The sequence below is a fragment of the Falco biarmicus genome, chromosome 2, assembly GCF_023638135.1.
Source record: "Falco biarmicus isolate bFalBia1 chromosome 2, bFalBia1.pri, whole genome shotgun sequence".
Classification (NCBI taxonomy): domain Eukaryota; kingdom Metazoa; phylum Chordata; class Aves; order Falconiformes; family Falconidae; genus Falco; species Falco biarmicus.
The window spans coordinates 72,715,105-72,731,308 of record NC_079289.1 but is presented as its reverse complement, the minus strand read 5'-3'; the positions used below and the strand labels follow the sequence as shown (position 1 = coordinate 72,731,308).

The 16,204-nt window shown below is 41.8% G+C and overlaps 2 protein-coding genes across 4 annotated transcripts in view; one reads left to right on the top strand and one right to left on the bottom strand.

Moving 5' to 3' along the window:
• CYFIP1 (cytoplasmic FMR1 interacting protein 1) overlaps positions 1 to 899 on the top strand; it is a 76,115-nt gene extending 75,216 nt beyond the window's left edge. Inside the window, exon 31 of the mRNA XM_056330002.1 lies at positions 279 to 899. Coding sequence (XP_056185977.1) covers positions 279 to 443 — 165 coding nt within the window. The 3' untranslated portion in view covers positions 444 to 899. The remainder of the gene's footprint in view (positions 1 to 278) is intronic.
• Positions 900 to 3,675: 2,776 nt separating this feature from the next.
• Positions 3,676 to 15,971, bottom strand: NIPA2 (NIPA magnesium transporter 2). 3 transcript variants are annotated; one of them, XM_056330003.1, is made up of 8 exons: positions 15,705 to 15,971; positions 13,082 to 13,138; positions 9,453 to 9,513; positions 8,872 to 9,094; positions 7,126 to 7,182; positions 6,243 to 6,333; positions 5,531 to 5,691; positions 3,676 to 4,664 (listed from the first exon to the last, which is right to left on the bottom strand). In XM_056330003.1, the coding sequence occupies exons 4-8, from the start codon at positions 9,008 to 9,010 to the stop codon at positions 4,027 to 4,029; spliced, it is 1,086 nt and encodes a 361-aa protein (XP_056185978.1). In that variant the 5' UTR covers positions 9,011 to 9,094; positions 9,453 to 9,513; positions 13,082 to 13,138; positions 15,705 to 15,971; the 3' UTR covers positions 3,676 to 4,026. The 3 variants fall into 3 exon arrangements, with proteins under 3 accessions (XP_056185978.1, XP_056185980.1, XP_056185979.1); XM_056330005.1 differs by lacking the exon at positions 13,082 to 13,138; XM_056330004.1 differs by lacking the exon at positions 15,705 to 15,971 and having other exon boundaries at positions 13,082 to 13,140.
• Between the last annotated feature and the right edge of the window lie 233 nt (positions 15,972 to 16,204).

The window sequence follows — 16,204 nt, the reverse complement described above, 5'->3', positions numbered from 1 at the left end:
TGATTTCTTGAATACACGGGATTTTCTTAATGCTTTCCATCTCATGTACGTGTGTTCACATTACAAAAAGGCTGCTGTAAATTTCCCTTTTTTGTACAAGAAGCAGCACTGTCAAAAACCAGAACGCATCTTGGATTTTCACTGGATTAGCAGTGGAAGGGAAAAAGATTTGTAACGTTCCTGAAAGAGGTGAGGTAACAGCATTTGCTGCTTCTGCATCTAAGGCTTTTTATCTCCACAGCTAATTCCCTTGTGTCTGGTTTTTTTGATGTTTGCAGCCTTTGAAGAAAATGGTTGAGAGAATTCGCAAGTTCCAGATTCTGAATGATGAAATAATTGCTATTTTGGACAAGTATTTGAAGTCCGGCGATGGAGAGAGCACACCCGTGGAACACGTGCGCTGCTTCCAGCCACCCATTCATCAGTCCCTTGCCAGCAACTAGACTTCCCACCTAACAATACTTTTTGCACCTCTTTAGGCTAAAAGTATGAGGAAAAAAACCCAAGAAGCAAAAACCACAGCGACAGTTTTAAGGAATACTTTTTTTCAGTATGCCTGTGCCATTTGAGTGGTGTGCTGTCCTCTTCAGTCTGCAAGCACAGTAACTGTATACAATCCATACTTATTTTTCTAGACTAAAATTTTATACACTTTGATTAAAAACCTGCGACTGTAAAAGATTTTTTGAAATCTCTTTGCATTCCTGTACTGAGGTGGTCATTTCAGACTGGACTGGCATAATTTTCCCCCAAAGCTATCAAAATAATAGCTGGGGGTGGGGGGCAAGAAACTGGGTTCTGTAGAAAAAAAATTTTTAGAAATCGATTCCTAATTGTTTGTATTACAGCATTAATTGCTTAATTAGCCTTTATTAAAAAAAAGAACAAAACCCAACAAACTCTGCTGGTGCTTTGTGAATAATTTTTCTAGTCTGCTGATTATTTTTCCTCTTTGCAAAACTATTCTCGGAGATCAGTAATCACGGAAATGAAGGCTAATTAAGGTGACTGTTTCAAAGTTATTTAACGTGGAGGTGACTGATAGTATTCTGATCTTTTTAAAAGGCAGTAGTTTGATTAATTCGAATGAGGACCGCTTACTTCTTTCCTAATGAGAGGTTCTAACACAATTTATATTTTGGTTGGTGTTACATGCCGGCATACCAAAGTGATGAGGAATTCTTGTTTACAGGAATCTTGACTACAGTGATCAGGTGTAATCTATCCCAGTACATAAGCTCTAATGATGTTAATCATGATTTACTTATGGAAAGTATTTGTTTAAATTACATTCACTGTATTATGCAAACACCGCATCAGTAAAATTGTTTGTAAAGCTTTGAAACTGTAAAAGTTGAATTTTAAAGCAACACGTTCAGCCAAAAGTAGTAATCCATTCCTGCTTGCTTTCTGCAGGATCCTGGCAGAGCTTTTCAGTTGGCTGTTAGGATCAGCCCCAAACAAACGTGAGTTAAGATGGGTGGAGCAGACACCATCAGGATAACCACTCGTTTTACCCAGGATATGGATTTCTGAGACATTACTTGGTTAATGTTTCCCACCCCTAATATGAAACCAAGAATGCATCCCTTTGACAACCTGTTTTTCTCCCATCCCTCTGGCTAGTTCCAGGTTAGGTTACAGCACGTCTTTTCTCCTGCTCAGGTTTTGTCGGCTGTTTCACAGCAATGGAATCCGGTCCGGTAATGGGTAGTGTCTGACAGAGGCGGCGTGCGGGAGGTGAGGATTGTGCAGGTAAATGGGGTGGCACAGAGAACTGGATTTTGAGGGAAGAAATGAAATTAACTGAAAATCCTCAGCAAAAGAGGACCGAAATTTGCCAGGCAATCTGTAAGCAAATTTCCACTACCGCAGGTTTTCCCAGGACATCTGTGCTTGCAAGCTGCCATTCCGGAGTGCTCTGTTGTGGTGAGAGCACACACCAGGCTGCCCAGTGCGTGGCAGACGAAGTAGGAAATGCTTGTGCTCTGTTATGGCAGCTTGTTGCAGGATTTTTTTTACAAGGTGCTTAACAGACAGCTTTCTTTAAGAAACATTTCTAGTCGACCAAATGCTTCCCTGTGCTTCAGGCTTCAATTAAGGAAATGAACGACTTCCTTAATTTGTTGAGATAGTAACTGGTTTAGGGCTAAGACTTACGCAACTGGGGCTTTGGCTTGACATTGTGGTGCAGGAATGGTTAATTAATAAGCCTGGGGTTTTTTGTCTTAAGAACTATTTAAAAGTAACTAATGATGCTGTGAGTAAAGTAAGTTGTAATTCTTTCCAGTTAACTTTCAGCAGTAAGAGAATTGGTCTCTAACATCTTAAACTACTACCATTAATTAAATTTTATGATTGGTATTTTTCCCTTCAGTATAGGGAATTTGGACATTAACCGCATGAGATGTTTGGTTCCAGTTTTTCAAAGGTGGGTTACTTTTTTTTCCGACAGGATTATTAATACTTGATGGGAACTAAAACCTCTTCACTTGGTGTAACTGCTTCTCCTATGTGAAAGGAAAAATGCAGCGAGGTGCACAAAAGGTGTAACTTTTTCCATTTTTAATTATTTTTATCAAAACCAGTGAGGCTGGAGGCCAGGGTGCCTACCACAACATAAACCAAGAGACTGTAACCTGCTCTTTGGACAGGCCCTGCTTTGGTACTAGAAGCAGCACCCCAGAGTTCAGTGACTGCTCAGGGGTTAGAGTGCTTCCCTGCCGCTCCCCGTTGTGTAAGGGTTGGAGGGGCATGTTGCCGGGACTGCGTGCTGCTGACCGTGACGTCCCTTAGAATTAGGTGGAAGTTCAAATCCTGCTCTTCAACCAAAATGTTTGTGCTTGACACCTTTGCGCCTCTGGCATGTATGACATATACCAAAGGAAGGCCGCAGAGTTAGTTTCACAGGTGGGAACTGGGTTTTCTTGTCCTAATAATAATCTTAAATTATACTCTTAAAACGGTAAGCACTAAAACTGACAACTCACAGCAGTAACTAATTGTCTCTGAGCCAAATAAAATCTAACCTTCGCATCTATGATAGAAGTGTTCTTATAAAACCCATATGACTAAATTTTATTTTCTGCCTTTGCAAACTTGAATTACCACCTACCTGCCTCACCTCTTTTTAAAGTAATAACATTACGTTACAGTTACTGGCTGTGACAAGTTTTTTTTAAAAAGGGCCAAAAAATTGTATTACTGCAAATAAAACTGCAATTTTGTGAGTTCAAGCTGTAACATTAAAAACACAGAGCAGCTCTACAGCGCAGGGGCAGCAACCAGCCGGAATCTGGTCTCCTTTGCAGAAGAGGGAGTAGCTTTTTTTGGCTCCTGTTGATGACTCAAATCCTTCCTCCTGCATGAACTGGCACAGCAGGAGCTACAGCCTCAGCTATCCGAGCAGAAGCTCCTGCCTTCTTGTTGCTGCCCGACAGTTACTCTCTGATTTGGTAAGACTGGGGGTTTTTTTTGGATGCAAGTCCTGCAAGTTTAGCACGCAGTTTTAGTTAAGCAGTATTTGTCAAGGATTAGTCTTGCTAGGTTGTAGCTTTCCCTTTCCTCTTCTACAAACTGGGACAAGAGTAGTTACTGCAGCTCCTGTTTCGGCGTGTTCACAGTCACTCAGTGTTCAGTCAGGCCCCAAGTACAAAGGATCCAGGTTCACTGTAATCTTTTTACCACCAATGCAGAAATAAAGCGATTTATTTTTGATAAAATTGTCATTAGTGCAATACATCTTAAAACAGAAGAATGAAATGAAAGTATTTACACATAACTTAAGCAACAAAACCAGCTGTGGACTGAGGTCATTTTAGTATTTTTTTTAAAGTAAAAATAAGGCAAATAAAAACCCCTTCAGTGTTCTTTATCCAAACTAATCAAACTTAAAAATTAACGATTGTCTATACATACTGTTAAAAAAAGTACATGACTGTTTCCAGACAAGCTCAGACATCTCACAGCAGAAAAAAAGTCCAGAGTTACAGAATTGTTCTTTTCATAAGTAACACATAGATATTTTCAGAAGGCCGACAGACTTCCATTTCTCCTGGCTGAGAGACTCTCAGTGGACTGTATTTCACCGAGACAGGCAGAACTTTCTTCATCATGATTAAAGCAGTCGTACGTGCTCAGCAAAGTACCATTTGCTGCTCTGTCGTCTTTCCGCAAAGAGAGGGGCAGATTTGCTAGGGTGAAATTAACATCTTTGAAGGCATGCAATAAAAAGATCCCCACAATAATAGTCAGGAAGCCACTGAAGGTGCCAATAATGTCATCAGCCGCCATGTGTTGCCATTCCTTGAAAAGGATGGCGGAACAAGTTAAAACAGATGTTGTAAAGATTACATAATATATCGGAGTCACTATTGAAGTGTTGAATATATCCAGAGCCCTGTTTAAATAGTTGATCTGCGTGCTCACACAGACAATAAGGCTTAGCAGCAGAATCCAAGACAAGGGATGTTTCAGCACTGGTTTTCCTGCAAAAAGCTCCTTCATAGCGATGCCCAAACCTTTTACACAGGAGACTGATAATGCTCCAATTACAGAGCAAATTGTTATGTACACGAGAATGTTGGTCTGTCCATGGCGAGGTCCCACCACAAATATTAGAATTAAAGACACAATGACAACAAGAGTTGCGAAGACCAAAAACCCTGTGGTTGGGGGGAAAAAAACCAGTGTTATTTATGTACACGATCAGAAGTGGCTTAGAGGTACTGAGAAAACACTTGTTAACAATGCAATCAGCTCAGCTTAAACAGAAGAGTTCACAATGTTTCTTACTACTCCTTCAACACCAAAGTTTAAGCGATTTTAGAGTGAGCTAGCTAAAATGAAAGAAGGACGCTCAGACATGCTGTGTTACTTGTACTGCCCCATCGGTAAGATGACTACAGAATTAGACTGCTCAGTCACTTCTCACACAGACTCATTCAGCTGTAGATGCCACTGGATACTTGCTTGTGTCTGAATGTGCTTTAGGGAGGTAACTTTTGGCAGGCTGCTACATTCATCGGCAGATTTCCAATAACCAGGTTGTTAAGATCAGCTTTTTGGTCTCTGTGCTGGTTATTGCCTTGCGTTTAAAAATGGAAACTGTCTTTGCATACATAGTATTTTGCAGATGTGTAATTGTGTGTACCTCATCTTCTACGTCAGCACAGGAGCTAGTCTCCATGATGACGCTTCTCAGCAGACACCACCGCACTTACTTTATCATTTTAAGGATAGCTCAAAGTTGGGCTTAGAGACTGACACGTCAATCAAAATGTATAGAAGTTGTATTTATCCAGCTGTGCCGCTGCATTTGTTTAAACTGTCATCTCAGTGGTTCACATGAAGATACTCTGTTCAAGGCCAGACAAGTTCACTGGCATCATGAAAAGCTCCCTGATCTCCGCTTCATTTGGACAATATGAAGCAGACACAGGCTATCTTCCTGGAACTTAAAAGCAGCAGTAATGAAACTACAGTAAATAAATCATGGGCTGCATGCATATCAAGCCACCGTTTTTCTTACCTGGATCACCTAGTTTGTGGGACATTTCATTCAATGTTTCTACCTCCTCCTCTTGTGGAGCGTGAATTACCATTACAGTTGATCCCAGTATACTTAGCAAACACCCTATTTTTCCGTGTAGATTAAGTTTTTCATTTAAAAAGAAGGATGAAAGAATGGCACTAAAAAGAAAAAAATACACCAGCAAACATGGTATTAGTACTAGCATTCATTTGGTCATAAACTTACAGGTCACTTGCATACACAATGTGCAGCTTTAAAATAGCTGCATAGTCAGTTTTCTATCTCAAGGTACTTGCTATGGACAGAATTACCTGTTGATATCTGGCATCTCTCCTAGAACCCCTTTTCTGTGTTGCCTCCCAAACATTTCTGTATCTAAGCACTTGTAAAAATAATTGTTAGAAGACAAAAATCTTAACTCTACTTCGGAACGAAAATGTATACTGTTGTATACAACATGTTTTTGAAATGCAGGAGATGATAGCTTTTCACAGGTTGAGGTGTAGATGCATTGATAGAACCCCTTTTATGATAGAACCATAGTCAATTCACATTTGGAGAAACTTAAAAGTTACTCCTGATGTTTATAAGCACTCTATTTATTGTTAAGAACAAACCACATTTATTACAGCATGTTTTGTGACATATTTCTAAATAAATATTTTACTTTTCTTTCTGAAACCAACTGCTTTCTGTTAGTGTTTCTTACCTTACAAGAACACTGAGAGCTCCTAAAGGAGTCACTAACGTAGCTGGTGCAAAAGCATAGGCAGCAAAGTTAGCTACTTCACCAGCTCCCACTGCAGAGTAATAATAATTAAAAAAAAACAACAAAAAAACCAAGAGTTAGGCTGTCTTATGCAACAAACCTGTGAATCAGTGCAGCATGTGTTCCTGTAGACACAAACACGCAGTAAGGGGAAAATGGAAAATTCTAATTACAGCGTTCAGCTAACAGTACTAGTAGAATACACCTCGCCCCCCCACTATTTTAAAAAACAGTCTGGAGGACTACAACAGGTATTAAAATTAATTCAGCAAAATTAGAAGGTGTTTTATTTTGGTGTCTATGTTGTAGCTCCCCAGCCTGCCAACTTGACTCAGGAACTTCTGCATGGAGGAATCTGCAATAGCAGGATACAGGGCGATGCATACATTAAGCCCCAGTTACCTGAACACAGCCAATAAGTTGAGAGTTTAAGCAATGAAAAAAAAAAAGTTCATAAAATGGACATCATCCCAAAATATGCCCTCCTCTAAAGAATCCTGTATATATAAGCACTTCTTTGCTAAGACAAAAGCCAGAACCCATATGCTAGCGGAGAGATACAGGAAGACCAATGTTTGCCTAGTTCCACTGTCCAAAGGGCAGTTAAATTAATGAAAGAATTTCTGGTGTGAGAGAAGTTATATTAAAATCATTAGAGCTGTACTAATCAAATTCAAATCACCAGATAGCATTACCATGCACTGCAGAATCCCCATCTTGCTCCTTTTTTGTAACCATTGCTGCCATCTCTGGCATAGCTATTTACTTTGATTATATAATGCAGATTATATTTTTGATACTTTAATATATTTTTAATACTTACTTGAAAGAAGTCCAGCCCACCACAGCCACTCCTTGAGGTATGCATGACCACCCTGACCTAAAATTAAAAGAATGTTTGCTAAGCAACTCCATTAAAAATATACACAGACAAACAGTAACACATCACTGGTAACATCACCGTAATATATTGTTTTGCAGCCTATGCCCTTAAAAACATGGGCAGCCTTTTGTTTGATACTTAGGCTTTATAGCTAGAGAGGTTGAAATCAAAGCATCTTCAGTTTCTGATGTGCACATACCTCCTACAGCCTACTTTGAAAATCAGTTCTATTTTATTTCTTTTATATTAGAAACAGCACTGATGACCATATCTGCATCACCCTGAAAAAGTTCTTTCCAGTCACTGTAATGACACAAAAAGCCAAGTTATGTGTGTCTTACAAAAGAGCTGCTTTGTGGAAGTCAAGTGTGGATTACGTGGTATTGTACATGTACAAACATGTGAAATGTAGTCACACTTTCTCATTCCAAACCACGAAGTATGAATTACGTATCTCAAGATCAACCATCTTTTAGAAGCAGAGGTGACAGGTACTGAATTAAAAATACAGATTCTACCTTCTATATTATCTGAGGATGCTGCAAACATCCTACCTAAATTGATCCTCTTTCAGCTTAAAACCACTGCCCCCTTTTACTGTCACTACAGGCCCTGGTAAAAAAATCTCTGTCTTTCTTTCAAGCCCCCTTTATGTATTGAAGGCCACAATAAGGTCTCCCTGGAGCCTTCTCTTCTCCAGGCTGAACAGCCCCAACTCTCTCAACCTGTCTCCACAGGAGAGGTGCTCCAGCCCCCTGATCATCTTCATGGCTCTCTGGACCCGCTCCAACAGGTCCATGTCCTTCCTGCGCTGGGGGCCCCACAGCTGGATGCAGCACTGCAGGTGGGGTCTCACCAGAGCAGAGCAGAGGGGCAGAATTACCACCCTCGACCTGCTGGCCACCCCAGGATGCGGTTGGCTTTCTGGGCTGCGAGTGCACATTGCCAGCTCATGCCCAGCTTTTCATCCACCAGTAACCCCAAGTCCTTCTCCACAGGGCTGCTCTCAACCCCTTAATCCCCCAGCCAGTACTGATACTGGGGACTGCCCTGACCCATGTGGAGGACCTTGCACTTGACCTTGTTGAACTTCATAAGGTTTGCATGGGCCCACTCCTCAAGCCTGTTAAGGTCCCTCTGGATAGCATCCCTTCCCTCTAGTGTGTCAACTGCCCCACTGCCCCGCTCAGCTTGGTGTCATCCACAGACTCGCTGAAGGTGCACACAATCCCAGTGCCTACAGCACTGATGAAGATATTAAATAGTATTGCTTCCAGTATGAACCCTTGAGGGACACCGCTCGCTACACACAATGTGATTTTTAGTTTTCCAAAAAAAACTCCCGACACTCAAACGCAGTTAACATTCTCCTAAATTCACTCATTAAGGAGCACAGATGTAGGTGGTTAAGAGTGCTGCTTCCAAGTTCAATTTGCAAGTGCAACTTAGACTTAACTGACATGCAAAGGAATCCTTCAACAAGTGTCCCTAGAGGGCATTAGATGCAAATTAAATAGTATGTATCACACAGTTAGGTGTATCTGACACCAGAGAAAAACACATTATCAGCTATATGTTTCAGGTTTCATATTCCTGTAATAAAGTCAAAACAAGATCATAAATTTAGCAACCTTTTGTTAAACAGCAAAATGTAAATGTCCGCATATTTCTTAAACGGGTATTTACCTGCTCTCATGGAGCCTTTCCTAGCTAACCGGAGAAGGCCTTTCTTTTTCAGGATGAAACTTCCTCCGATGAAAATACTGGAACTCATAGCCAACACCAGACCAATACAGAAGTCATATCTCCCACGAGTTTCGCTCATCTCGTAATCTACTAAAGCCTGTCACATTGATCAATGAACTGCAGAACTTCTGTTACTCAACACAAGATGATGCAACACTGAAACCTGAGCAAAACAAACACGTCAGGATTAAATTGGTAGAAACACATACTGTACAGAAAAATCCTCAACAGTTCATATGACTGGTTCTTCTGTGAACGGTCTCTGCTATGAGTGCTTTTAAAAAAAGGCCATCTTTGAAGGATGTGTAAGCTTGAACCATGGATGAGTGACTAAAAAGTCTGAACACGCAGAAGGAAGGGTTTCTGAGCTGGCATATGAAAACTGAAACCCTAACAAATAAAAGTTCTGTGAGAAATGTGAAGAAAAACTTAGAAGAAGTGTGATTTATTTTTCTTTTCATTAAATACACAGATCTATGTCCAGCACACCATGTAACTGATGATACTGGTCAAACACTTACGTTGAAATCAGTTTGTAAAGGTGTTTGAGAACAGCCACAGCATTTCTTCCATATAAACTCACTAGAAAAATGAAAGGAAGGATTAGAATGAATGTTTAATCATACAGTAATTTCTGTAACACAAACAAGCTTGAGATGTACACACATGTGCTTATTCTCTAACAAACAGGGAAGTCTGGCACAGAAATATCTGTTTGTTGATGTATTCTACAAAAAGTTTCCCACACCTTATGAAGCATCTTTTCACCTTAGCTACAGTAACAATTCAGAGTTTACATTGAAAGGCTTTCACCTAGCCTGCTAAGACTCCAAATTTAATTAGTTAAGACCTTCAACAATAATTAAGTAGAAGACAAAAGATTTTACATGCTCAGTCCCTAGCTTAACAAGAAAATTTAGTACATCTCCTGTTACATGCTGCAATGAGGATATTCTAGATTCCATTTAACACAAAAGATTTTGAATGTAAAGATATTTCTATAAATAACACTTAAACTGGAGGAAAAAAAAACCTCCAAGTAGATTCAAGGTGATTAACCTCTCTATAATATGAAGGAAAATGAAATTATTGTTAGGCTGTGATTTCAAGAGAACTGATAATTACCGTAGTATATAGAACTGTTCTAAAGGAAAACATCACATATAGATTAAAAAAAAAAAAGTTATTTCCTAGGAACACCGACAGATGTGCCAAGACTAGCATTTGGTTCCCTAAGAAATTATTTTACAGATATTCAGAAGCGTGGCATATGACGTAAGCTGCACTAACAAGCTTCTGATTTAAAAGAGAGGAAAGAAAAGGATGGAATAAAATGTTTCCATTTCAGTGCTTACTGGAATCTGGGTTCCACAGCTTTAATGTTGAGATCCAGCAGCACCTTCCCCAGGCAGGAGTACAACACTGGTGTCAAGCACCCTGTCTCATGCCCAGTGAGGGATGGATGCACCCACTGAGCCCAGCACTAGATAACATCATATTCCAGTCTCCATGACAGTTCACCATTTCAATTCCTGCCCCTGTTTCTTCAAAACATGTTTTCTTCCAGTAGTACTCTTCCCTGTACTTTCTTCCTTCCAACTTTGATTAACTTGCTGAACTTCTAGGAAAAACCTAGCAGAGAGCTACAGGTAGGTTAACATTAAAACTGAACACAGATCCTCTCACTTGCATCCAGTTAGGTGGTGAAGAAGTATAGGAAAACAGTCCCATTTCTGCTTGGGCTGGACTGCCCTACTTCCATCTGAGGTTTATACAGATGTTGACATTTGCTGACCATTTCTGCCGCACAGTCACGGTGAACCCCTGGTTCACCTTTGCATACAGGCCAGATGTCAGTTCTACACATGCAAATTACATGCATAGATGCAAAGTCAAAGCAATAGCAGACATGGGAAGTTTTACACTTCAGGAAATCAGTGGTTTAATTCTAACCCTAAGACTTAGTAAAGGAGGAACTAATGCGTCCTTATAAACTTCATCAAGAAAAATGACTGTCTTTGCAAATATGAAAAGAAAATGCTATGAAATGAGCAGTTTCTAGAATACACGCTCCTCTCGCATTTCAGCTTCAGGACACGCCAAAGCTGTCTCATTCCAGCAGCCAGGGCCACTACCAAGTTATAAACAGGAGAGAAGCCAGAAAAAACACAAGAGTTAAAGCTGGCAGGGGTTTTAGCTGTATTTGATGTAGCTCTGGCAAAGGTTCTTTAATCAAGTTCACAGCTGATTTTAACACAGAGAATATTTCAGCTGTAATGTATGAAACTAGCAGTTTCATGGAGGAATATTAGTTTGCTGCTCTGATTTCAAAGATGTAACGAGGGGATAACACTATCCTTATCCACAGAAGCTACAGCATTCACAGTGCCTCCAAAACCCACCCATTTATGAACTGTGCGGATCTTCTAGCATCAAGAGTCACAACTCTGTAGGCAACAATGCCATGATAGACAACACAGGGAACATACACTGAGTTTGAAGGTTATCAGATGGGGAGAGACGGAGAAAAAACATTTTGAAATAAACTGTGGGACATAAGCAAGCCCAGATTAGCCACAAAGTTTGTTTTCTTATTTTGAAGATGTAACCATGAAGTATCACAAATGCTGATGAGATACAGACTCTCTGGTCTAAACCACAAGGTAACACTTCTTTCTCTCTTTGCTCGAAAGTCTTTTTATCCCAAAAACAGCACATACACAGCGCTCCAATGATGTTATATGTTTATTGTAGCAAGTAAGTTCTAAACACTAGAAGTCGTGTCATGAGATGAAGTAAAATATTTTACATTTAAAAGCAGATAAGCTTAAGTAAGGATGAGGGAATTATTAGCCAAAGAAAATTAGCATCACTTCCACAAGCTGTAAGTTGTGGATTGTTCCAGCTTTGCCTACTTTGCCAGCAGCCCTCAAGAGTTCAGTAGACAGTCTTTTCTCCTAGAAGTAATCTAAATGTATGCTAAAAGTATTTAAATGGTAGATTCCACATTTTTCTTATCTAAAACCTGATCTTCTTAACTGTGAACGGGATGATGCCACTAAGCTAAAAAGGACTTTAACAGGCTATTTACTTCAACCCTTTGCCACATACAGCATCGTTCACTGCTGCCCCTTCTGCCAAGCTTCTCCCAGGAAATACTTAGGAAGGAAAAATCATAAACACCGCAGCCATGCTTTGATGCTGTTAGGAACTCTCACTATCTAATGATCTTCATCTAGATCTTCACTTTCAGTACCAAAGCCCATTATGTTTGTCCACTCTGGACTTGGAAAAGACACAACTCTCTTTGTCTCTGCACTCACATCTTAAAATTACTCTGCAAGTTAGGTGCTTGGTACCTCCTGCTGTGCCACCCTCTGGGTCCTTTCCCAACAGCTCACTTTTTTTTTTGAAACGAAAATGCAACTTCCAAAGCTGCATACAGTATTTTAGCTGAGTTACTATTACTTCTGCAATACAGCGAAAGACTACTTTTCATGCAATCCAAAATGGGTGGGTTTCCTAGCCCTTCCTGAGAAGTCATCTACTGTTGACACATCAACTTCCCTATTAGTATAGCCTCTGAATTAGTTTCTACAGAACTACTACTACTAACTTTCACTTACTCCTACAAAAAGCATCTTTTTTTTTTCAGAAATGTTTCCTGAAAATACTCATCTGAATTTACACACTGGCAACCCTTCCCTGCTCAATGCCATTAATTCTTCCTTCGTCCTTTCAGCCAGATCACTAATATTAAACAAACATGACTCACAGAGGAAGGTTTTTAAACAAAGGTCCGTTTTGACAAGACGTTAACAATAGTTACTCCAGGTACAGCCATTCAGCATCTTTTGAACTGTTCTGTGGTACTTTATTTTCAATTCTGCTTATTTAGAAAACCTCCAGGGGAAGTTTTATGTTTGTAATGTTGAAATACAGCACCTATTTAATGCCCTCCTAGCCATACAAATTTTCAGGGAAGAAAAAGGGGTTGAATCAACAAGTTGCTTTTAACAAATACACATTGACTATTACGTGTTCCCTTCCTCCTTTCCACAGGCGTAAAACCACAGGGAACAGAAACACTCCCTAACAACAGAAATCCCAATGTTCAGTGATCAGCCTTTCAAAGGCTCATAATACATACCAATTTTGTTCCAAAATCCAGAAGCATTAACTTCTTAAATATTTCAGTGTTAGGTTGCTAAAATACAAAATTAAAAATAACATTAATTTGCATTTTAGAAATTCAGCAAAAAAAATTACGTCCATAATTTCAAGTTAATTTTACTTGCATGCACAACACACAATACTGTACATTTTCTCATCTATGCTTTAAAAAGGGACAGGATTTTTGTTTTAAAACCAGCTGAATAACAAAGTAGTGTGACTTTACATTTGATCTTCCTGTATGTCTCACCTGAAGCATTTCGTCCCTTTGCTTTTCAACTCACTAATCAAATAAAGTAACTTATGATCTAGCCTATTCTTTAGAAGGTAACATGCTAAAGTTTACTGAAATACTATCCTAGCCCTTTCAGTTTTGTTCTGTAACTTAAGCGCTAAGGCACTTTTATTACAAAAACTAATATAAAGGTTTAATTACTGGCTTTGGTATGGTGAGTTTTCAAAGGATGTTTATATAGAGAACTCTGGGGCGGTGGGGAGTACAAGCACAGAAATATTCCCCGTAAGATTACTAAAATCCCTAAAATATACCTAACTCCTTAATCCAAGTCTTCCTCTTCCTCAGTTATGCTCTGTTCCCTTGTGAACATATCTTTTAAACACAGGCACAGAGAGAACACTGAAAGGACAGATATGACATAGCATTAAGATATAAGAGCTGCTCGTTCAAAAATTATCATGTGCATGTTTAAAGGGCCAAGATACACACATATAGTACCCAAAGATTCTGTGCGCATTATTTAGGAAAGAGTACCTTGAATTTCGCACTGTACATCTGTCCCAACACAAATATAGTTTTCCAGCTTCGTCAAAATTAAATGAGTGTGCAAACTTTTACACATAATTATTTACTTATTATATAGGCAAGGTAAAAAAAATTGTTTAAAATGTTTTATATATATAATATAATGTTAGAGGCACTAGCACAAGTACTCAGAAAGCAAAACGTATGCTAACAGTTCTAGCTGTTTTTAAAACTTTTTATATTTAGAATATTTTAAAAGTTTTAAATTGTGGGGAAACATCCTTTACAGCAGATTTCTATTAACAAAGCAAAAACAAGCATTCCATTTTAAGAAACTGGGAGAAAACAAGAAAAATACCACACTAAAAATTTTTGTACATCTTACTCTTCGTATTTGCTATTTGTCATTATTCCCTTCTATAAAAAGCTTCTTCCATAAAAACCTTCAATTAAAGCATTTTCACATAAAACTAAAAAGTATCCACACTAAAACAGTGCTATTCATTAACTACATTAACAAACTACAGACGATGTTTTATAGCTGATACCACATTGGCTTGTTTCCTAGAGGTCTATCAAAGTAGACTCAAGCTAAGAGTAGATGACGTGACCTGCTTCATCTTTGCTGTACCTAGTACACCAGCTCCACTCTCAGCAGAATGAGTCACCAGCACAGGTTCACTGAAATTTTACCTTTCATATTTATGACAGGCAGTTTCAAATTTAAGGTAACGCAGTCCTTTAACGTGACTGATAATCTGTTATAACCTGCTTTTTATTTGCTGGGATTTTATCCTAAGAATTAAAAACTCTAATCAAGGCAGAACTGGTATGACACTAGTCCTAAATACAATGATAGTGATGAAAACTTATGCAATAATTTTCTATCAACGAACTTGCTACCTTTCAGGGGAAAAAAACCAAACTAACTCTACACAATGAGGCACATCAAAGCGTTCAGGAAGAGGCACGACGGCTTACATTTATTATGTTTTAATTAAAAGTAACGTTAAAAGGTATTGCTGGAAAATGGAGAAGGTTGACTGGTTGAAAAAGATCAGGAAAAAAAAGTAATCAAGGACTAGACAGTCAGACCCAACCTATGTCTTCAGAGTGTAAGAATGAACACAAATCATCATTCCGAACTACAACGCAAAGCTGAAGTTAATTTGTTTCCACCGCAAACTAAAGCGCTACCAGGGATCTTCGGTCCTGCTGAAGTCGATCCGAAACCAAACTGCCCAGCCCTCGACCTCAGCTAAACGCAACCCGAAGACCAACTGGTTCAGCTCCCCGACAGCAAGAGGCACAGCAGCTCAGGGGCTCGGGCAGAACCTGCGTACTGTAACCTGCCAATTCTGCCCGGTTAGGACGCCTAGCGCCCAGCCTGTACTTATTTTTTTTCAGTCTTGCCCTCCTGAGCCCAAACCACAGCAAATCTCCCGCTACGGAGAAACCAACACGCCGAGGGTCTCCTCGAGCTTCTGCAGCCAGGCTCAGCGCCCCCCGCCCGGCCCGGCCCGCTCGCCCCTCACCGCTCCCCGGGCGGCATGGGGAAGGCAGGCGGCAGCCGGGGCCCTGCGCGGCGGGGCCAGCCGGAGAGCAGAGGCGCGGGCACGGCCCTTCCCGTAGCGGGGCCCGGGGCCGCACGTGGGGGCGGGGACGCGCCTCGCGTGCGCAGGCACCGCCCCCCCCCGCCGCGGGCGCCCCCAACCACCGCCTCCCCCCGCCCTCCGAGGGGCCGGCCGGGTCCCCCACCGCCCCCGCCCCTCAGCCGGGCCGCGCTGGGCCCGCTCCCCGCGGCGGGCCCGCCCCCCTCTCCCCTCTCCCCGGTTACCTGCGGCCTCCGCCCCTCACATCCCCGCCGAGAGGGGCCCCGCGGCCGCCGCCGCCGCGCGCGAACGAAGAGGAGGAGGCGGGGGAGGGGGAGGCCGGAGCGGGCGGTGGGAGGGGCCGGTGCCCGGGCGCTCCACCGCCATGAGGGGAGGGGGGAGCGGCAGCGGGGCGAGGCTGGCTACGGCAGCGGGAGGCGTCCTGGGCTCGGCCGCCCCCTCCCCGCTGATTCCGGCAGCGCCCGCCGGAAGGGGCGCGGCCCGGCCCAGAGCGAGGCAGCGGCGGGGCCGCGCGCCCCGCCCGCCCTGGGGTCACGTGCCCCTCGCCGTAGCCCCGCCCCCTCCTTTCCCCGGGGGCGCCACCGCCGCGTACGGCCGGCAGCAGTCTCTCCGCGGCGCCCCCTGGCGGCCCGCCTGGGCCCCGCCGCCCACGGGCGAGCGTCGGGGCGGCTGCGGCTGAGGGCGGGGCGGGGCGCGGCGGCGCCGTCCTTGTCCCTGTCCTGCA